The sequence below is a fragment of the Ranitomeya imitator genome, chromosome 2 (genome assembly GCF_032444005.1).
Source record: "Ranitomeya imitator isolate aRanImi1 chromosome 2, aRanImi1.pri, whole genome shotgun sequence".
Lineage (NCBI taxonomy): Eukaryota > Metazoa > Chordata > Amphibia > Anura > Dendrobatidae > Ranitomeya > Ranitomeya imitator.
Window position 1 is genome coordinate 397,784,565 of NC_091283.1, and position 23,263 is coordinate 397,807,827.

The 23,263-nt window shown below is 47.0% G+C and overlaps 1 protein-coding gene across 1 annotated transcript in view; it reads left to right on the plus strand.

Annotated features, from left to right (window-relative positions):
* Positions 1–902: 902 nt before the first annotated feature.
* LOC138664150 (oocyte zinc finger protein XlCOF22-like) overlaps positions 903–23,263 on the plus strand; it is a 121,573-nt gene continuing 99,212 nt past the window's right edge. The window contains exons 1-5 of the mRNA XM_069750593.1: positions 903–956; positions 2,732–2,881; positions 3,011–3,190; positions 3,273–3,396; positions 3,480–3,577. Coding sequence (XP_069606694.1) covers positions 930–956; positions 2,732–2,881; positions 3,011–3,190; positions 3,273–3,396; positions 3,480–3,577 — 579 coding nt within the window. The 5' untranslated portion in view covers positions 903–929. The remainder of the gene's footprint in view (positions 957–2,731; positions 2,882–3,010; positions 3,191–3,272; positions 3,397–3,479; positions 3,578–23,263) is intronic.

Consider the following 23,263-nt stretch of genomic DNA (forward strand, 5'->3'; position numbering starts at 1 on the left):
CAGATATAATGGAGGAGGCTCTATCTCTGTCAGTGACCTCGGATATAATGGAGGAGGCTCTATCTCGGTCAGTGACCTCAGATATAATGGAGGAAGCTCTATCTCTGTCAGTGCCCTCAGATATAATGGAGGAAGCTCTATCTATGTTAGTGACCTCGGATATAATGGAGGAGGCTCTATCTCTGTCAGTGACCTCAGATATAATGGAGGAGGCTCTATCGCTGTCAGTGACCTCAGATATAATGGAGGAGGCTGTATCTCTGTCAGTGACCTCAGATATAATGGAAGAGGTTCTATCTATGTCAGTGACCTCGGATATAATGGAGGAGGCTCTATCTCTGTCAGTGACCTCAGATATAATGGAGGAGGCTCTATCGCTGTCAGTGACCTCAGATATAATGGAGGAGGCTGTATCTCTGTCAGTGACCTCAGATATAATGGAAGAGGTTCTATCTCTGCCAGTGACCTCAGATATAATGGAGGAGGCTCTATCTCTGCCAGTGACCTCAGATATAATGGAGGAGGCTCCATCTCTGTCAGTGACCTCAGATATAATGGAGGAGGCTCTATCTCTGTCATTGACCTCAGATATAATGGAGGAGGCTGTATCTCTCTCGGTGACCTCAGATAAACATATGGCTCCACTCTGTACACCTCGTACACACGCGGCTCCACTCCGTACACCTTGCACACACACGGCTCTGCTCTGTACACCTCGTACACACGTGGCTACGCTCCGTACACCTTGTGCACACACGGCTCTGCTACATCCACACTGTAAACCCCTCCTGACTCCACGCATAAACTTCCCCTCATCCAGCACCATGACAACCAGCAAAGCTGAGTCCTGCAGACACTGATCATGTGACCCCTGACTCCTCCCCTCCTGCGACCTCATCACAGGTCCTGTGCGTACAGAACAGCCATATATGTGGTGTTCGGCTCTGCAAGAGGAGGTAGGTGCTGGAGATTCCCCATTGCTGGGCGCAGGGGACAGTAACCCCTCAGTGCCAGAGAACATACTGCCGTTTATATTTATTACTAGAAATATGCCCAATGCTTTCGCATCGGGAGTGTGGTGACATTAAAGGGAACCTGTCACCTCCAAAATCGAAGGTGAGCTAAGCGCACTGGCATCAGGGGCTTATCTACAGCATTCTGTAATGCTATAGATAAGCCCCCGATGTATCCTGAAAGATGAGAAAAAGAGGTTAGATCATACTCACCCAGGGGCGGTACGATGGGCATCGCGTCCGCTCCAGCGCCTCCGATCTTCTTATGATGACGTCCTCTTCTTGTATTCACGCTGCGGCTCCAGCGTACTTTGTCTGCCCTGTTGAGGGCAGAGTAAAGTACTGCAGTGTGCAGGCGCTGGGAAAGGTCAGAGGCCCGGCGCCTGCGCACCTCAGTACTTTGCTCTGCCCTCAACAGGGCAGACAAAGTACGCCTGCGCCGGAGCCGCAGCATGACTACAAGAGGCCGTCATCGTAAGAAGATGGGAGGCCCCGGACTGGACCGCGATGCCTATCGGACCCGGACCGCAGCGGGACCGCCCCTGGGTGAGTATAATCTAACCTCTTTTTCTCATCTCATCAGGATACATCGGGGGCTTATCTACAGCATTACAGAATGCTGTAGATAAGCCCCTGATGCCTGTGGGCTTAGCTCATCTTCGATTTTGGTGGTGACAAGTTCCCTTTAACGTGTATGCTTAGTGGTGCTGACAGGAACAGCGGACATGTCTCACACCGTTTATGCTTTCCAACATACCATATTTTTCAGATTATAAGGCGCTGAAATCTCATCTCTCGAGATCTTGGTCCCGAGATCACCATCTGTGCATGTGCCCCCCCGGCGTCGGCCATTTTCGCAGAGACCACCGCACATGGAACCGTGGAAGTGCCGGGGCTCTGGTCTGTTGCAAAATGTCGGCAGAGCCCCAAGCAGCGCCGGACACCCACGCAGCACTGCTGGGCACTGGAGACACCCTGCCAGCAACCGCCGGACACCCTGTATGTCACTTGCGCAGGCGCAAGTGACACTGCTGCGGTGCCTTATGGGATTCGGGGACAGCGGCCGGAAGTCCCAACTGGCGATTTTTATATAGGATGGGCGCCCTTGATGGGTACATATAACTTGTTATGCTAGCAATCATTGTGCTGGGAAGTGATTACAGCTGCGCTCCTTGTGTAATGAACAGTGCCTGTATCTGCTGCCTCCATCGGCAGATAATTAGAAGCAGTTTAAGCAGGAAGAATGTAACATCGTGTTCTCCCTGCATCCGCTGCTTCCTCATCCAGCTGACCACGATTAAACCAATGTTTATGTTCAAATTACTGTCATATCTGGAGAATTTTGAGGTGACAGGTTCCCCATAAATGCTGCTTTCGGGCTCTGAAAACTGTATTTCTTACGTTCTGGCTTCGATGTCTGCTTGTGGCTTTCATAGAAGATCATTATTGCCACTATAAACCACAATTCTAAAGATTGACGCTCCCTAGGCAGACTAAAAGAAGTCTCTACCTCACTGCATGACGACCTCCTTAATTGTACAGCTCCTCAAATGATGATGTTTTCTTTTGATATGTTGGACATAGAACTGAGAAAGTTGAAACACAAATTTCTTGTCATCGTACTTACCCTCATTTAAATTATTTCAATTTTCTTCAGCATGATTCATATTTATTTTTTGTACGTTATGATGTTATATCGTTCTCTTATCCCCATTCAGGTCTCTACAATATCTGATCCTCTCAGTGGAGATCTTCTATATAAGAGAATTCTCCTGAGTGACCCTACAAGGATGAATAGGGACAGGGACAAGATGGCGGAGAGGATATTACCCCTCACCCTAGAGATCCTCTTCCAGCTTACTGGAGAGGTGAGAGATTCTGATGACGTCACATTACATCATTCTTATCTATGGGAATAACAGATGGACAGAACTGGAGAGGTGAGGACTCTGGAAATGTCTGTAGTGAGGTTTAGTAATGTGTCTCTCCATAACCAGGATTACACAGTAGTGAAGAAGACCTCTAGTGAGCACTGTCAGGCCCCTGTGTCTGAGGGATGGGGAAGACCCCTGAACCCAATCATGAGGCCTCCACTTCACCCCCTGATACATGAGGACATCAATGACCAGAAGATCCTAGAACTCATCTACAAGATGATTGAGCTGCTGACTGGAGAGGTGACACTGCTGGGAATGCTGGGACATTATACAGTAACGCTATGGAGGGATCGAGGGATGACGGTATCATTGTATGTGTCAGGTTCCTATAAGGTGTCAGGATGTCACCATCTATTTCTCCATGGAGGAGTGGGAGTATTTAGAAGGACACAAACATCTGTACAAAGATGTCATGATGGAGGTTCCCCAGCCCCTCATATCACCAGGTAATAGACAGGACTAAATACACACAACCTATAATTATCTGTATGTAAATAATAAATTCAGTCCCTGTATATGTTTCCTCCAGATCTATCCAGTGAGAGAACAACACCAGAGAGATGTCCCCGTCCTCTTCTTCTACAGGACTTTAAACAAGAAGATGCCAATGTTCCTCAGGATCATCAGGTAGATGGAGAGAAGGTGTAATGAAATCTCCCATATGATGTGTAGAAGGCTGTGAGGGTCTTGTGTTCAGTCTTGTTTTCTACACCAGTATTATACACTGAACGGCAAAATATTACAGATACCAGCCCTTTCCCAGTATATAATTTAGGCCCCAATTCATCAAGACTAGGCTAGAGTATGATTTTCAAAATCCATAAAAATAGAGAATAAATAATTGGAGGGAGAAGCACCCAATAGGGTAAAGCTTTCCAAACTACGATCAAAATCATGTTTAAAATTGGCTGCGCTGCTGGAGAAGAAGTCTCCTGCTGTGATATTCCCTGAAGGTTTTTATATTAACCACTACGAGTTTCAATGCAGAACCAACATCTTTCTCAAGTGTAAAAAAACACACCAGAATACTGGATACAACAGGACATCCAGTATGTTGTATTGAGTATGTGTTATCTGTTGTTGTTTTTTTGTTTTTTTTTACTTGAGAAAGATGCCTCTTCGGTGTTGAAACTCACTTAATACTCTTCACACAGGTACAATCTCTGCTTGCTGTCATCTGCTGCTTATCATCCTGCAACATTTACTTTAATGGCATATAACAGTGCCTGCTAAATGTTTGCTAAATTCATTTGTTGCATTGTATTCAGTACTTACTGCTGTACATCCATGCTGGTGTCAGAGGAGATACTATTGGGTGCAAGGTGTTACAGCATATGGTTGAAGCCAAGCTTAGTGCCTTTGATCATGTAACCTCCCCCGGTGTGTTGGCCAATTGCTAATTTATCCCAAATCAGCTCCCACAATCCCTTTCACCTGATCCTCTACTTAGTCCTATAAATTTAGTAGCATTCTAGGGGGTCACGTGTGCAGGTCAGGCATGCGTCTCCCGGCAGCTAAAGTATTGTGAAGTGCAGTTATTTCAACGGCAGTTAGTCTCGGCAGGAATCAGGACTCCACTCTATGTATCTGTCTTTTGGGTATCTCTGCTGAATAAGCACTTCCTATTACTTAGATCTTGCTTTTGTATTAACCCATCTTACTCCTTCACCATGTTTACATATGCCCTTCTAGAGTTTGCTCCACTAATCCTCTCTCTCCTTTGCTATCCACAAACCCCAGCACCCTCTAACCAAATAATCATCTCCCCTTCCCTCTTACCTACCCACCTGTCTTCCTCTGCTGACCTGCTCCTCAACCTCAAATCTGTCCTAATAAAACACAAAACAAGCCTGCCACACTCCTTCTCCCACCTGCTCTCCCTTTCTCTGTTTCTCCTCAATGCTGGAGACATATCTCCCAACCCTGGACCCTCACAGCTCATACCTCCCATTACTACCCCGTCCTACCGATCCCTATCTAATGAACTACCCTAATCTTTCCAACATAAAACCCGTACCCCTGATGCCCACCCTCCTGCTCCCTCTCTCTGGAGCACTCTGAAATGCCCGCTAAATCTGCAATAAGCTTCATGTGATTCATGACCTTTTTCTCTCTCGCAATCTTGCCTTCCTCGGCCTCACAGAAACATGGCTAACACCTTCTGACACCGCCTCCCCTGCTGCACTGTGTTACGGCGGCCTCCACTTCACCCACACCCCTCGCCTTGGCAACAAACATGGTGCAGGAGTGGGTCTTCTCCTTTCTTCAAACTGCACCTTTAACCCAATCCCACCTCTTCCATCACTTATCCTCCCCTCTTTTGAAGTCCACTCTGTTCGCATCTACTCTCCCTCCAACCTCCAAGTGACCATCATATACCGACCTCCGGGCCCGGCCACTGCCTTTATTGATCAATTCTCCACCTGGCTTCTTCACTTTCTCTCTGCTGACACTCCCACCATCATCATGGGTGACTTCAACATCCCCACTGACACCCTTCAGTTAACCGCCTCCAAACTTCTGTCCCTTACTTCATCTTTTGGGCTTGCTCAGTGGTCCTCCACAGCCACCCACACAGACGGACATACGCTAGACCTGGTCTTCAGCCGTCTCTGCTCTCTAACTTCACCACCTCCCCTCTCCCTCTATCCGATCACCATCTGTTCACCTTCTCATCCCTGTCATCCTCACTGGTCACCTATGTCGAGCAACATGCGCACCCCCGCAGAAACCTTGCACACCTAGACACCCACACACTCTCTGACTCTATCCTACCACTGGCATCAATATCCTCACTCCACAACACAGACAGTGCTATTGCTTTCTACAATGCCAATCTTGCATCACCTATTGACGCGGTCAACCCTCTCATTCATGGCAGAGTGCGACGTATCAGCAGACAACCCTGGCACAATAACATCACTAAAAAGCTCCGGCAAGTGTCCAGAGTTGATGAGCGGCGTTGGAAGAAAACACATTCGCAAGACGACTTCACTGCATTCAAACAAACAACACTCGCATTCAACTCAGCTATCACCTCTGCTAAACAGGCCTACTTCACAACCCTCGTATCTTCCCTATCCTACAACCCCAAACAGTCATTAATAACCTTTAACTCCCTCCTCCGCCCCCCAATACCCCCTCCAACCTCCCTCATCTCTGCTGAGGACTTTGCCACACACTTTAAAAATATCGACCAAACAAGGGAAGTCTTCATTGTTAAACCACCACAACCCCTTTGTATACCAGACCAATACCCAAACCCATAATCTCCCTATCCAACTGTCATGATCCGTTCCGGAGTTTAGTCTTGTCTGCTCTTTCTCTGGGTGGATCATGTCAAGGGTTAACTTTGCTCTGCCTCATTCTGGGCTTGGGTTTGCTATTTATCTTCCAGGTATCCAGAGGGTGGTGTCAGCTATAGGTCTGTCTTTGGCGTGTGAACCTGACTCTGGAAGCCCTTGATTTGTCCTACTGTGAACCCTGACTTGTCCTGTGTCCGTTATCTCCCCCTGCCTGCCCTTTCCCAGTGTCTTTTTGTTTGTCTGTATAACTGCTTGACTCCCTGGTTCTGATCTCTTGGCTTGACTTTTTGACTCCATTTCAGTTTGTCCCTATTGTACCGTATTTAGCCCGTCCTGGTTTACTGATCCCTTGCTATGTCCTGACTATCCATTCTGTCTAAATCCTTTTGTACTGTTGTTCTCTGACTTGGTTTTCCTGACTTCGCTCTCGCCAATAGGTGGCGTCTGTTCAGTTGCTCTGTGTGTGCAGTCTGGCTTCCCTACCAGGCTCCTTCTGGTGGAGGTTGCGCTGTACTGCACTGCAGCTGCATGACATTATAGCTGACCAACACATTTAAAGGGATTTCTGCATTTTTTTTTCCTCTGCTCTGTTTGCTATGGATCCGCTCTATACCTTGGCGGATAAAATGGATAGCTTGACAGTTATGATACAAGACCTGTTTGTGGAATAGAGGGCCTTGTCCTCTTCTCATAACCACCTGCAAAGGGAGTTTTCTGACACAGTTAAATCATTGCAGACTGACTGTAAGCGCTCTGACACTGTTGATGTCTCTTTGCACTCTCCTGAACCTACAGTCAAGCTCCCAGATACCTTTTCTGGGGAGAGGGAGAGATTTTTTACTTTTAAGGAGAGTTGCAAGCTTTTTTTTTTCTCTTAGACCCAGATCTTCTGGAGATGAGTCAGCGGGTGGGGATAATCATCTCCTTACTGCGGGAGGGACCTCAGTCATGGGCCTTCTCTTTACCTGCTTCTGCCCCTGAACGTGTGTCTGTGGACAAATTCTTTGAGGCTTTGGGACTGATTTATGACGAACCAGACCCGGTCAGGGTAGGAGAGGACATTATCATGAGTCTCTCCCAGAATGAATTCACTGTTGAACAGTATTATTCTGAGATTAGGCGGTGGTCCGTTGAGGTGTCTTGGGGTGACGCTGCTCTGAAGCACCTGTTTGAGAGAGGACTTTCAGATCATCTCAAGGACGCGCTGGCCCTTCATACGCCACCCAGTTCCCTGGTAGAGGCCATGACCCAGGCCATTCGTATGGACCGGAGGTTACGGGAGAGAAGAATTATTCAGCGTGAGATTCCTGTTTTGCCTGCCAAGTCTGAGGCGATGTCATTCAAGCAGACAATGGAAGTTGGTGCCACCAATTTCAAGGAGAAGGAGAGGAAACGGCGACGTGATGGGAGATTATGTTTTTATTGTGGAGATCCGGGACATTTGAAGAAGGACTGCCCCTCTTGTCCATCGAGTAACAAGCTGCCGAGTCTGGGTGATGGTCTGGGAGGCCATCCAGACTCTCAGGTACCATTTTCGTCATTTCAAAAAGTTTTGTTAGAGGTGGAACTGTGTTCTGGAGGTGGTTTTGCATCCACTTCAGCATTTGTGGACTGTGGATCTTCCATGAACTTCATTGACTCTAGTCTGGTATCCAAGTTAAAGTTAGAGACACTTAGGCTAGAGATTCCCATCCATATAGTTGCCATTGATAAAACACCATTGGCTCAAAATGTCCTTAAATTTGCCTCTGAGGAGTTCCTCCTCAAGGTGGGGTCCTTGCACCAGGAACGAATTTCATGTTATGTTATGAATAATCTTCCTGCGGGACTGGTGTTGCAGAGGCATAATCCTGTTATGGACTGGGGATATCGTGATATTGTTAAATGGGGTCCTAATTGTTCCAATGGTTGTCTTTCTGCTGTGTTTGTGTCCACCATTAGTCCGGAGGGTATTCCGGAGTACCTAAAGGACTTTTGGGACGTGTTCTCCGAAAAAGAGGCTGAGGTCTTACCAGGGCCGTATTTGCCACTAGGCACTCGAGGGCACGTGCCTAGGGTGGAGCAATGCAGGGGGGGCGGCACCTGAGCAGGTTTTTTTTTTTTAAATTATTATTATTATTATAAAGTCCGGTTTGGCCCCACCCCCTTAACTCGCCCTGAGTGAGCCGCGGTCACATGGTACCGCCTGATTAAGGTGATGAATATGCATGCATATTCATTACCTTAATCAGGCGGCACCATCTGACCGCGGCGCTCACAGGGCGAGTTGCAGTCGCTGAGAGCAGACCAGCCGGCACCGCTGGAGCAGGTGAGGTGAGTATGTCATAGTCAACAATACTGTCCGCATGTCTTCAAGGGGGGGGGCTGGGCCAGCAAGGAGGCATCAGTGGTGGCGCCGGGGGGGATAAGGGGGCGGGGCAAAATAGGGACATTGCTGCGCAGGGAGTGGGACAGAGCACAGAGGTGGTGGAGCCTGGATTCCGTTCTTCTGCGCGGCCGCGGTCCGCGGTGTACAGTGAGGTAACTTAATGATGACAGCGACGGGGGGAGCCGGGGAGGATGAAGGAGGACCGTGGTGGACGGGGAGCCGACGAGCCATACAAGATGGGAGCGTCGCGTCGGGGAGCCGATGATGGAGCCACCCCCACGCGGCCAGGCCCAGGGCAGGGGCCAGGGGGGTGATGACGAGCCAGCCAAGCATACGGCGGGGCCCGGGGCCGGCCCGGGGGGGGGGGGAGATGGGATGGGAGATGAGCCAGTGCACGCATAGGGGGGGGGGGGGTGGGATGAGCCAGTGCTGAGCCACCCATGCGCCACCCATGCTGCATACATACAGCAGGGAGGGGGAGATGAGCCACGCATAGGGGGGGGGGTGGGATGAGCCAGTGCTGAGCCACCCATGCGCCACCCATGCTGCATACATACAGCAGGGAGGGGGAGATGAGCCACGCATAGGGGGGGGGGGAGATGAGCCACGCATAGGGGGGGGATGAGCCAGTGCTGAGCCACCCATGCATACAGGGAGGGGGAGATGGGCCACTCATACAAGGGGGGGGATGGGAGATGAGCCAGTGCCTGAGCCACCCATGCATACAGGGAGGGGGAGATGAGCCACGCATACAGGGGAGGGGAAGATGAGCCACCTATGCATACAGGGAGGGGGAGATGAGCCATGCATACATGATGGGAGGGGGGGGGTTGGCCATTATACAGTATGCATGGAGCATCATATGTGGTCATTATACAGTATTGAGCATCATATGTGGCCATCATACAGTATGGAGCATCATGTGTGGCCATCATACAGTATGGAGCATCATGTGTGGCCATTATACAGTATGCATGGAGCATCATATGTGGCCATTATACAGTATGAAGCATCATGTGTGGCCTTTATACAGTATGGAGCACTGTGTGGCCATCATACAGTATGGAGCATCATGTGTGCCCATTATACACTATTGAGCACTGTGTGGCCATTATACTGTATGGAGCATCATGTGCGGTTATTATACAGTATGGAGCATCATGTGTGGCCATTATACAGTATGGAGCATCATATGTGGCCATTATACAGTATTGAGCATCATGTGTGGCTGGCTATTATACAGTATGGAGCATCATGTGTGCCCATTATACAGTATGGAGCATCATGTGCGGCCATTATACAGTATGGAGCATTATGTGCGGTCATTATACAGTATGGATCATCATGTGCGGCCATTATACAGTATTGAGCATCATGTGGGGCCATTATACAGTATTGAGCATCATGTGCGGTCATTATACAGTATTGAGCATCATGTGTGGCCATTATACAGTATTGAGCATCATGTAGGGCCATTATACAGTATTGAGCATCATGTGCGGCCATTATACAGTATTGAGCATCATGTGAGGTCATTATACAGTATGGAGCATCATGTAGGGCCATTATACAGTATGTGGAGCACTGCGTAGCCATTATACAGTATGGAACACTGCGTGGCCATATTTTTTTGGTTTTAATTATTGTATATGAAACAGTGTGATCAGCAGTGCTGAATGGGTGTGGTTGGGACTTGGATATGGGTGAAATGTGAAATGGGTGTGGTCAGAGGCGTGACCCAAAATTTGCCGCGGCACACTACGTGCGCCGCAACCTTTACACCTTTTTCCCTTCTTCAAAAGTTGGGAGGTATGGTACCGCATTTCCCAAATCACAGCAAGTACCGCAAATCCCATAGGGAATTAATGAAACCAAACGCAGTGTTGCCGTAAGTGATCCATTACGCGGCAGATGCAGAAAAACTGCCCGATCTGCTGCAAAAGGCGACTTTCACATCAGCGATTCTTGCCAAAGTCACTGCGGATAGTGTCATAGTCACCAATGGGGGAGGCAGCACTAAAAGTGCTTAGGGCAGCAGAAACTCTAAATACGGCCCTGGGTCTTACCACCCCATCGTTCTTATGATTGTACCATCAATCTTATTCCAGGTGCTAAATTGCCCAAAGCCCGTTACTATATCTCTGAAAGTCTTCGCCAAGGTCACATCCGTCCCTCTGTCTCACCTGTGGCCGCGGGATTTTTTTTGGTCAAGAAGAAAGATGGTGGTTTACGTCCATGCCTCGATTTCCGGAAACTAAATAAAATTACGGTGAGAAATACCTACCCTCTCCCACTCATTCCTGATCTCTATAACCAATTTTCTGGGGCGAAGTGGTTTTCCAAACTGGATCTTAGGGGAGCATATAACCTTATCCGTATTCAGGAGGGGGATGAGTGGAAAACGGCATTTCTCACCCCCGAGGGTCTGTTTGAGAACTTGGTCATGCCCTTCGGTCTCACTAACGCGCCCGCGGTGTTTCAAAATTTCATGAATGATGTATTTTCTGATTTTATTGGGCGCTTTATGGTTGTATACCTGGATGATATCCTTGTTTTCTCACTGGACAAGGAATCCCACATTGGTCATTTACGTGCTGTTCTTCACAGGTTATGGGGAAATTCTCTGTTCGCTAAACCCGAGAAATGTTTGTTTTGTGTCCAGGAGCTTTCTTTTCTGGGGATCATCCTTTCTGCCAATGGGTTTCAGATGGATCCCGGAAAGGTACAGGCCATTGTTGATTGGGTGCAACCCAGAGACCTCAAGGGGTTTCAGCTTTTTCTGAGTTTCGCCAATTATCGGAAATTCATTAAGGGGTTTTCTCAGGTTGTCAAGCCTCTCACCGATCTCATTTGCAATGGGGCTGATCTTAAAGTTTGGTCATCCTTGGCAGTTGAAGCATTTATTACATTAAAAAAGCGTTTTATGACTGCTCCTGTATTAGTTCAGCCCGATCTATCTGAACCATTCATTGTAGAGGTGGACGCATCAGAGGTGGGAGTAGGGGGCGGTGTTATCTCCGGGATCCCTTACTTTAACCAATTTAAGACCATGTGCCTTTTTCTCCCAAAAGTTTTCTTCTGCAGAGAGGAACTATGATGTTGGGAACCGGGAGTGATTGGCCATAAAATTGGCTTTTGAAGAATGGAGGCATTTTTTGGAGGGGGCGGTTCATCGGATCACGGTGATTACTGATCACAAGAACTTGTCTTATATTGAAACTGCCAAACAGTTAACTCCTAGACAGGCTAGGTGGTCGCTTTTTTTTCATTTTTCAATCACTTTTTGGCCTGGTTCCAAGAATGTCAAGGCTGATGCCTTATCTCGCAGTTTTGATCTGATATCACCCCCCGAACCTCCTTCCTCCATTCGTCAGCACGGGGTGGTTGTTGCGGGGGTATCCGCTGAATTGGAGCTGGAGATTCGAAAGGCTCAGTCTCTTGCTCCTCCCTCTTTGCCTGACAATAAGCTTTTTGTCCCAGTTCAGTACCGATTGAGGGTTCTCCAGGAGTTCCATGATTCTGCTCTCAGTGGACACCCGGGGATCTCTGCCACCCGGAAAGCCATTGCTAGGCTGTTTTGGTGGTCCTCCATGACCTCTGATGTCGCTGTGTTTCTGTCTGCTTGTGATACTTGTGCCCGTGCTAAGAGCTTCCATAACCTTGGACTCATTTGTCCATGGATTTTATCACTGATCTCCCTCCTTCCAATGTCAAAACTGTAATCTGGGTAGTGGTTGACAGATTCAGTAAACGGGCGCATTTTGTACCTCTGGCAGGATTGCCTAATGCTGAAACATTATCTAAGCTGTTTATTGAGCATGTTGTATGGTTGCATGGTGTGCCTTTGAATGTGGTTTCTGATAGAGGGGTACAATTTGTGGCCAAATTTTGGAGGGCCTTTTGTAAAAAAATGGGGGTTTGTTTGATGTTTTCCCCTGCTTACCATCCTGAGACTAACGGTCAGACGGAGAGGACCAATCAGTCTCTTGAACAGATTTTGAGGTGTCTTGCTACATCTCAGCAGGATGATTGGTGTTCTTCGTTGCCCCTGGCTGAGTTTGCATTTAACAATCGGATTAACCAGTCCACGGGCACCTCCCCATTCTTCTGTAACTATGGTTTTTACCCTCATTTTGGTGAATTTTCTAGGCTGGATTCAGGATGTCCAGGGGCTGATATGGCAGTGCAACGTTTGGGGGAGGTGCGGAGGGAGGTCCAGAAGAACACCGGAGAGGCTCAGGGCAAACATAAACTTTTTGCAGATAAGCGACGGTCTGTGGGACCTATATTCCTGGTAGGAGATAAAGTGAGGATGTCTACCAGGCACATTCGTCTCAAGGTTCCTTCGGCTAAGCTAGGTCCCAGGTATATTGGTCCTTACGAGATCATTGAGGTGATCAATCTAGTTGCCTTTCGCTTACGACTTCCTCCGTCGCTTTGGATTCGCAATGTGTTTCATAAGTCCCTTCTTAAGTAATTTTTACCATCCTCTGCTGGATCTCCATCCCCTCCGCCTCCGGTCTCTGTGGATGGTCAGACCGAGTATGAAGTGGAGCAGATTGTAGATTCTCGCATGGTCCGTAGTTCTATTCAGTACTTGGTCCATTGGAGGGGTAACGGTCCTGAGGATCGATCTTGGGTCCCTGCACGATCTGTCCATGCTAATCGACTGGTCCGGGCATTTCATGCACGTTATCCTGGAAAACCTGGGGGTCCGGTGGCCCCCCTTGAGAGGAGGGTACTGTCATGATCCGTTCCGGAGTTTAGTATTGTGTGCTCTTTCTCTGGGTGGATCATGTCAAGAGTTAACTTTGCTCTGCTTCATTCTGGGCTCGGGTTTGCTATTTAGCTTCCAGGTGTTCAGAGGGTGGTGTCAGCTATAGCTCTGTCTTTGGCGTGTGAACCTGACTCTGGAAGCCCTTGATTTGTCCTACTGTGAACCCTGACTTGTCCTGTGTCTGTTATCTCCCCCTGCCTGCCCTTTCCCAGTGTCTCTTTGTTTGTCTGTATACAGTTAGGTCCATATATATTTGGACAGAGACACCATTGTTCTAATTTTGGTTATAGACATTACCACAATGAATTTGAAACAAAACAGTTCAGATGCAGTTGAAGTTCAGACTTTCAGCTTTCATTTGAGGGTATCCACATTAAAATTGGATGAAGGGCTTAGGAGTTTCAGCTCCTTAACATGTGCCACCCTGTTTTTAAAGGGACCAAAAGTAATTGGACAATTGATTCCAAGGCTATTTCATGGGCAGGTGTGGGCAATCCCTTCATTATTTCATTCTCAATTAAGCCGATAAAAAGCCTGGAGTTGATTTGAGGTGTGGTGCTTGCAATTGGAAGGTTTTGCTGTGAAGTAAACATGCAGTCAAAGAAGCTCTCCATGCAGGTGAAACAAGCCGTCCTTAAGCTGTGAAAACAGAAAAAACCCATCCGAGAAATTGCTACAATATTAGAAGTGGCAAAATCTACAGTTTGGTACATCCTGAGATAGAAAGAAAGCACTGGTGAACTCATCAATGCAAAAAGACCTGGGTGCCCACGGAAGACAACAGTGGTGGATGATCGCAGAATAATCTCCATGGTGAAGAGAAACCCCTTCACAACAGCCAACCAAGTGAACAACACTCTCCAGGAGGTAGGCGTATCAATATCCAAATCTACCATAAAGAGAAGACTGCATGAAAGTAAATACAGAGGGTTCACTGCACGGTGCAAGCAACTCATAAGCATCAAGACTAGACAAGACTAGACTGGACTTTGCTAAAAAAAAATCTAAAAAAGCCAGCACAGTTCTGGAAGAACATTCTTTGGATGGATGAAACCAAGATCAACCTCTACCAGAATGATGGAAAAAGAAAAGTATGGTGAAGGCGTGGTACAGCTCATGATCCAAAGCATACCACATCATCTGTAAAACACGGTGGAGGCAGTGTGATGGTTTGGGCATGCATGGCTGCCAGTGGCACTGGGTCGCTAGTATTTATTGATGATGTGACACAGGACGGAAGCAGCTGAATGAATTCTGAGGTATTCAGAGACATATTGTGTGCTCAGGTCCAGCCAAGTGCAGCAAAACTGGTCGTTGTTTCATACTACAGATGGACAATGACCCAAAAACATAAAGCCACAGCAACCCAGGAGTTATTAAAGCAAAGAAATGGAATATTCTTGAATGGCCAAGTCAGTCACCTGATCTCAACCCAATTGAGCATGCATTTCACTTGTTAAAGACTAAACTTCAGACAGAAAGGCCCACAAACAAACAGCAACTGAAAACCACCGCAGTGAAGGCCTGGCAGAGCATCAAAAAAGAGGAAACACAGCGTCTGGTGATGTCCATGAGTTCAAGACTTCAGGCAGTCATTGCCAACAAAGGGTTTTCAACCAAGTGCTAAAAATGAACATTTTATTTATAATTATTGAATCTGTCCAATTACTTTTGGTCCCTTTAAAAACAGGGTGGCACATGTTAACGAGCTGAAACTCCTAAACCCTTCATCCAATTTTAATGTGGATACCCTCAAATGAAAGCTGAAAGTCTGAACTTCAACTGCATCTGAATTATTTCGTTTAAAATTCATTGTGGTAATGTCTATAACCAAAATTAGAAAAATGTTGTCTCTGTCCAAATATATATGGACCTAACTGTATCTGCTTGACTCCCTGGTTCTGATCTGTTGGCTTGGCTGTTGTGAATTCTGTGGTCGAGCTCCCTCCTGTGGTCACGAGTGGTACTTCGGCTGATTCTGTCTATGGGCTTCCGTTGGTGGATGTGAGTGGTACTGCGGCTTCTGAGTTTCCTTCCTCAGGTGATGAGGTTAAGTCGTTAGGTGCTGCTCTGTTTAACTCCACCTAGTGCTTTGATCCTGGCCTCCAGTCAATGTTCTAGTATTGGTCTTGCTTCCTCCTGGATCGTTCCTGTGGCCTGTCTATCCTGCATAAGCTAAGTTTTGCTTGTGTTGTTTTTGTTTGCTATTTTTTCTGTCCAGCTTGCTATATTGGTTTTTCTTGCTTGCTGGAAGCTCTGGGACGCAGAGGGAGCACCTCCGTACCGTTAGTCGGTGCGGAGGGTCTTTTTGCCCCCTCTGCGTGGTTGTTTGTAGGGTTTTTGTTATGTTTGCTAATGACAGGTGTTATGAAGGCAATCCAGAAACACAGTGTGCTTAGCGATCAGAGCGCACACAGTGATCTGACAAATACCCAAAAATACAAGAACGAGCTCTGAGACGTGGAAACTCTGTAGACTGCACACCTGATCCTATCCTAAACACAACTAAAAGCGGCTGTGGATTGCGCCTAACAACTACCTAGGCAACTCGGCACAGCATAAGAAACTAGCTAGCCTGAAGATAGAAAAATAGGCCTGACTTGCCCCAGAGAAATTCCCCAAAGGAAAAGGCAGCCCCCCACATATAATGACTGTGAGTAAGATGAAAAGACAAAACGTAGGGATGAAATAGATTCAGCAAAGTGGGGCCCGATATTCTAGGACAGAGCGAGGACAGTAAAGCGAACTTTGCAGTCTACAAAAAACCCTAAAGCAAAACCACGCAAAGGGGGCAAAAAAAAACCCACCGTGCCGAACTAACGGCACGGCGGTACACCCTTTGCGTCTCAGAGCTTCCAGCAAAACAAAAGACAAGCTGGACAGAAAAAAAGCAACAAAAAAGCAAAAAGCACTTCGCTATACAGAGCAGCAGGTCACAGGAACAATCAGGAGAAGCTCAGATCCAACACTGAAACATTGACAAGGAGCAAGGATAGCAGCATCAGGCGGAGTTAAGTAATGAAGCAGTTAACGAGCTCACCAGAACACCTGAGGGAGGAAGCTCAGAAGCTGCAGTACCACTTGTGACCACAGGAGTGAATTCAGCCACAGAATTCACAACAGTACCCCCCCCTTGAGGAGGGGTCACCGAACCCTCACCAGAGCCCCCAGGCCGACCAGGATGAGCCGCATGAAAGGCACGAACAAGATCGGAAGCATGAACATCAGAGGCAAAAACCCAGGAATTATCTTCCTGAGCATAACCCTTCCATTTAACCAGATACTGGAGTTTCCATCTAGAAACACGAGAATCCAAAATCTTCTCCACAATATACTCCAATTCCCCCTCCACCAAAACCGGGGCAGGAGGCTCAACAGATGGAACCATAGGTGCCACGTATCTCCGCAACAACGACCTATGGAATACATTATGTATGGAAAAGGAGTCTGGGAGGGTCAAACGAAAAGACACAGGATTGAGAACCTCAGAAATCCTATACGGACCAATAAAACGAGGTTTAAATTTAGGAGAGGAAACCTTCATAGGAATATGACGAGAAGATAACCAAACCAGATCCCCAGCACGAAGTCGGGGACCCACACGGCGTCTGCGATTAGCGAAAAGTTGAGCTTTCTCCTGGGACAAGATCAAATTGTCCACTACCTGAGTCCAGATCTGCTGCAACCTATCCACCACAGAATCCACACCAGGACAGTCCGAAGACTCAACCTGTCCTGAAGAGAAACGAGGATGGAACCCAGAATTGCAAAAAAATGGAGAAACCAAGGTAGCCGAGCTGGCCCGATTATTAAGGGCGAACTCAGCCAACGGCAAAAAGGACACCCAATCATCCTGGTCTGCAGAAACAAAACATCTCAGATATGTTTCCAAGGTCTGATTGGTTCGTTCGGTCTGGCCATTAGTCTGAGGATGGAAAGCCGAGGAAAAGGATAGGTCAATGCCCATCCTACCACAAAAGGCTCGCCAAAACCTTGAAACAAACTGGGAACCTCTGTCAGAAACAATATTCTCAGGAATGCCATGCAACCGAACCACATGCTGAAAGAACAAAGGTACCAAATCAGAGGAGGAAGGCAATTTAGCCAAGGGCACCAGATGGACCATTTTAGAAAAGCGATCACAGACCACCCAAATGACTGACATCTTTTGAGAAACGGGAAGGTCAGAAATGAAATCCATCGAAATATGTGTCCAAGGCCTCTTTGGGACCGGCAAGGGCAAAAGCAACCCACTGGCACGAGAACAGCAGGGCTTAGCCCTAGCACAAATCCCACAGGACTGCACAAAAGTACGTACATCCCGTGACAGAGATGGCCACCAGAAGGATCTAGCCACTAACTCTCTGGTACCAAAGATTCCAGGATGACCAGCCAACACCGAACAATGAAGTTCAGAGATAAGTTTATTAGTCCACCTATCAGGGACGAACAGTTTCTCTGCTGGACAACGATCAGGTTTATTCGCCTGAAATTTTTGCAGCACCCGCCGCAAATCAGGGGAGATGGCAGACACAATGACTCCTTCCTTGAGGATACCCGCTGGCTCAGATAAACCCGGAGAGTCGGGCACAAAACTCCTAGACAGAGCATCCGCCTTCACATTTTTAGAGCCCGGAAGGTACGAAATCACAAAGTCGAAGCGGGCAAAAAATAACGACCAACGGGCCTGTCTAGGATTCAAGCGCTTGGCAGACTCGAGATAAGTCAAGTTCTTATGATCAGTCAATACCACCACGCGATGCTTAGCTCCTTCAAGCCAATGACGCCACTCCTCGAATGCCCACTTCATGGCCAGCAACTCTCGATTGCCCACATCATAATTACGCTCAGCGGGCGAAAACTTCCTGGAAAAGAAAGCACATGGTTTCATCACTGAGCAATCAGAACCTCTCTGTGACAAAACCGCCCCTGCTCCAATCTCAGAAGCATCAACCTCGACCTGGAACGGAAGAGAAACATCTGGCTGACACAACACAGGGGCAGAACAAAAACGACGCTTCAACTCCTGAAAAGCTTCCACAGCAGCAGAAGACCAATTAACCAAATCAGCACCCTTCTTGGTCAAATCGGTCAATGGTTTGGCAATGCTAGAAAAATTACAGATGAAGCGACGATAAAAATTAGCAAAGCCCAGGAACTTTTGCAGACTTTTCAGAGATGTCGGCTGAATCCAATCCTGGATGGCTTGGACCTTAACTGGATCCATCTCGATAGTAGAAGGGGTAAAGATGAACCCCAAAAATGAAACTTTCTGCACACCGAAGAGACACTTTGATCCCTTCACAAACATAGAGTTAGCACGCAGGACCTGAAAAACCATTCTGACCTGCTTCACATGAGACTCCCAATCATCTGAGAAGATCAAAATGTCATCCAAGTAAACAATCAGGAATTTATCCAGATACTCACGGAAGATGTCATGCATAAAAGACTGAAACACAGATGGAGCATTGGCAAGTCCGAACGGCATCACTAGATACTCAAAATGACCCTCGGGCGTATTGAATGCAGTTTTCCATTCATCTCCTTGCCTGATTCTCACCAGATTATACGCACCACGAAGATCTATCTTAGTGAATCAACTAGCCCCCTTAATCCGAGCAAACAAGTCAGATAACAATGGCAAGGGATACTGAAATTTAACAGTGATCTTATTAAGAAGGCGGTAATCAATACACGGTCTCAGCGAACCATCCTTCTTGGCTACAAAGAAGAACCCTGCTCCCAGTGGTGATGACGATGGGCGAATATGTCCCTTCTCCAGGGATTCCTTCACATAACTGCGCATAGCGGCGTGTTCGGGCACGGATAAATTAAATAATCGACCTTTAGGGAATTTACTACCAGGAATCAAATTGATAGCACAATCACAATCCCTATGCGGAGGTAGAGCATCGGACTTGGGCTCTTCAAATACATCCTGATAATCAGACAAGAACTCTGGGACCTCAGAAGGGGTGGATGACGAAATCGACAAAAATGGAACATCACCATGTACCCCCTGACAACCCCAGCTGGATACCGACATGGAATTCCAATCCAATACTGGATTATGGGTTTGTAGCCATGGCAACCCCAACACGACCACATCATGCAGATTATGCAACACCAGAAAGCGAATAACTTCCTGATGTGCAGGAGCCATGCACATGGTCAGCTGGACCCAGTATTGAGGTTTATTCTTGGCCAAAGGTGTAGCATCAATTCCTCTCAATGGAATAGGACACCGCAAAGGCTCCAAGAAAAACCCACAACGTTTAGCATAATCCAAATCCATCAGATTCAGGGCAGCGCCCGAATCCACAAACGCCATGACAGAAAACGACGACAAAGAGCATATCAAGGTAATGGACAGAAGGAATTTGGACTGTACAGTACCAATGACGGCAGACCTAGCGGACCGCTTAGTGCGCTTAGGACAATCAGAAATAGCATGAGTGGAATCACCACAGTAGAAACACAGACCATTCAGACGTCTGTATTCCTGCCGTTCAACTCTAGTCATAGTCCTATCGCACTGCATAGGCTCAGGTTTAACCTCAGGCAGTACCGCCAAATGGTGCACAGATTTACGCTCGCGCAAGCGTCGACCGATCTGAATGGCCAAAGACAAAGACTCATTCAAACCAGCAGGCATAGGAAATCCCACCATGACATCCTTAAGAGCCTCAGAGAGACCCTTTCTGAACAAAGCTGCCAGCGCAGATTCATTCCACTGAGTGAGTACTGACCATTTCCTAAATTTCTGACAATATACTTCTATATCATCCTGACCCTGGCACAAAGCCAGCAAATTTTTCTCAGCCTGATCCACTGAATTAGGCTCATCGTACAGCAATCCGAGCGCCAGGAAAAACGCATCGACACTACTCAATGCAGGGTCTCCTGGCGCAAGAGAAAATGCCCAGTCTTGAGGGTCGCCGCGCAAAAAATAAATAATAATCAAAACCTGTTGAATAGGATTACCAGAAGAATGAGGTTTCAAGGCCAGAAATAGCTTACAATTATTTTTGAAACTTAGAAACTTAGTTCTATCTCCAAAAAACAAATCAGGAATAGGAATTCTTGGTTCTAACATAGATTTCTAATCAATAGTATCTTGAATTTTTTGTACATTTATAACGAGATTATCCATTGAAGAGCACAGACCCTGAATATCCATGTCCACACCTGTGTCCAGAATCACCCAAATGTCTAGGGGAAAAAAAAAAAAGTGAACACAGAGCAGAAAAAAAAAAAAAATGATGTCAGAACTTTTTCTTTCCCTCTATTGAGAATCATTAGTTTGGCTCCTTGTACTGTTATGTTTGCTAATGACAGGTGTTATGAAGGCAATCCAGAAACACAGTGTGCTTAGCGATCAGAGCGCACACAGTGATCTGACAAATACCCAAAAATACAAGAACGAGCTCTGAGATGTGGAAACTCTGTAGACTGCACACCTGATCCTATCCTAAACACAACTAAAAGCGGCTGTGGATTGCGCCTAACAACTACCTAGGCAACTCGGCACAGCATAAGAAACTAGCTAGCCTGAAGATAGAAAAATAGGCCTGACTTGCCCCAGAGAAATTCCCCAAAGGAAAAGGCAGCCCCCCACATATAATGACTGTGAGTAAGATGAAAAGACAAAACGTAGGGATGAAATAGATTCAGCAAAGTGGGGCCCGATATTCTAGGACAGAGCGAGGACAGTAAAGCGAACTTTGCAGTCTACAAAAAACCCTAAAGCAAAACCACGCAAAGGGGGCAAAAAAAAACCCACCGTGCCGAACTAACGGCACGGCGGTACACCCTTTGCGTCTCAGAGCTTCCAGCAAAACAAAAGACAAGCTGGACAGAAAAAAAGCAACAAAAAAGCAAAAAGCACTTAGCTATACAGAGCAGCAGGTCACAGGAACAATCAGGAGAAGCTCAGATCCAACACTGAAACATTGACAAGGAGCAAGGATAGCAGCATCAGGCGGAGTTAAGTAATGAAGCAGTTAACGAGCTCACCAGAACACCTGAGGGAGGAAGCTCAGAAGCTGCAGTACCACTTGTGACCACAGGAGTGAATTCAGCCACAGAATTCACAACAGGTTTTGTGTTGACCGCAAAGCAATCTTTCCTATCTTCGGTCTGTTCAGTAAGTTGGGCCTCACTTTGTTAAATCTATTTCATCTCTGCGTTTGTATTTTCATCTCAACTCACAGTCATTATATGTGGGGGGCTGCCTTTTCCTTTGGGGTATTTCTCTGAGGCAAGGTAGGCTTATTTTTCTATCTTAGGGCTAGCTAGTTTCTCAGGCTGTGCTCGAGGCGCATAGGTCTGGTCAGGAGCGCTCCACGGCTGCCTCTAGTGTGGTTGGATAGGATTAGGGATTGCGGTCAGCAGAGTTTCCACATCTCAGAGCTCGTCCTATGTTTTTTGGTTATTGTCAGGTCACTTTGTGTGCTCTGAACTTCAAGGTCCATTGTGGTTCTGAATTACCTATTCATAACAGTACTGGAGGCCCAAAGTACTAATGCTTCTCAATAGAGGGAAAAAAGAAGTTCTGAGACCATTTTTTTTTCTTTGCACTGTGTTTTGCCTTTTTTTCCCCCTAGACATTTGAGTGGTTCAGGACACAGGTGTAGTGATGGACATTAAAGGTCTGTCTTCATGTGTGGATCATCTCACTGCAAGAGTACAAAATATTCAAGACTTTGTGGCTCAGAATTCTATGTTAGAACCAAGAATTCCTATTCCTGATTTGTTTTCTGGAGATAGAGCTAAATTTCTGAGTTTCAAAAATAATTGCAAACTGTTTCTGGCTTTGAAACCTCGCTCCTCTGGTGACCCAGTTCAACAAGTTAAGATCATTATTTCTTTATTACGTGGCGACCCTCAAGACTGGGCATTTTCCCTTGCGCCAGGAGATCCTGCATTATGTAATATTGATGCATTTTTTCTGGCGCTCGGATTACTGTACGATGAACCTAATTCAGTGGATCAGGCAGAGAAAAATTTGCTGGCTCTGTGTCAGGGTCAGGATGAGATAGAGATTTATTGTCAGAAGTTTAGAAAGTGGTCCGTGCTCACTCAATGGAATGAATGTGCGCTGGCAGCTATTTTCAGAAAGGGTCTCTCTGAAGCCCTTAAGGATGTCATGGTGGGATTTCCTATGCCTGCTGGTCTGAATGAGTCTATGTCTTTGGCCATTCAGATCGGTCGACGCTTGCGTGAGCGTAAATCTGTGCACCATTTGGCGGTATTATCTGAGCATAAACCTGAGCCTATGCAGTGCGATAGGACTTTGACCAGAGCTGAAAGGCAAGAAAACAGACGTCAGAATGGGCTGTGTTTCTACTGTGGTGATTCCACTCATTCTATCTCCGATTGTCCTAAGCGCACTAAGCGGTTCGCTAAGTCTGCCACCATTGGTACGGTACAGTCGAAATTTCTTTTGTCCGTTACTTTGATCTGCTCTTTGTCTTCCTATTCTGTCATGGCATTTGTGGATTCAGGCGCTGCCCTGAATTTGATGGACTTGGAGTTTGCTAGGCGCTGTGGGTTTGTCTTGGAGCCCTTGCAGTGTCTTATTCCATTGAGAGGAATTGATGCTACGCCTTTGGCCAAGAATAAGGCTCAGTATTGGACCCAGCTGACCATGTGCATGGCTCCTGCGCACCAGGAGGATATTCGCTTTCTGGTGTTGCATAATCTGCATGATGTGGTCGTGTTGGGGTTGCCATGGCTACAAGTCCATAACCCAGTATTAGATTGGAAATCAATGTCTGTGTCCAGCTGGGGTTGTCAGGGGGTACATGGTGATGTTCCATTTCTGTCTATCTCATCATCCACCCCTTCTGAGGTCCCAG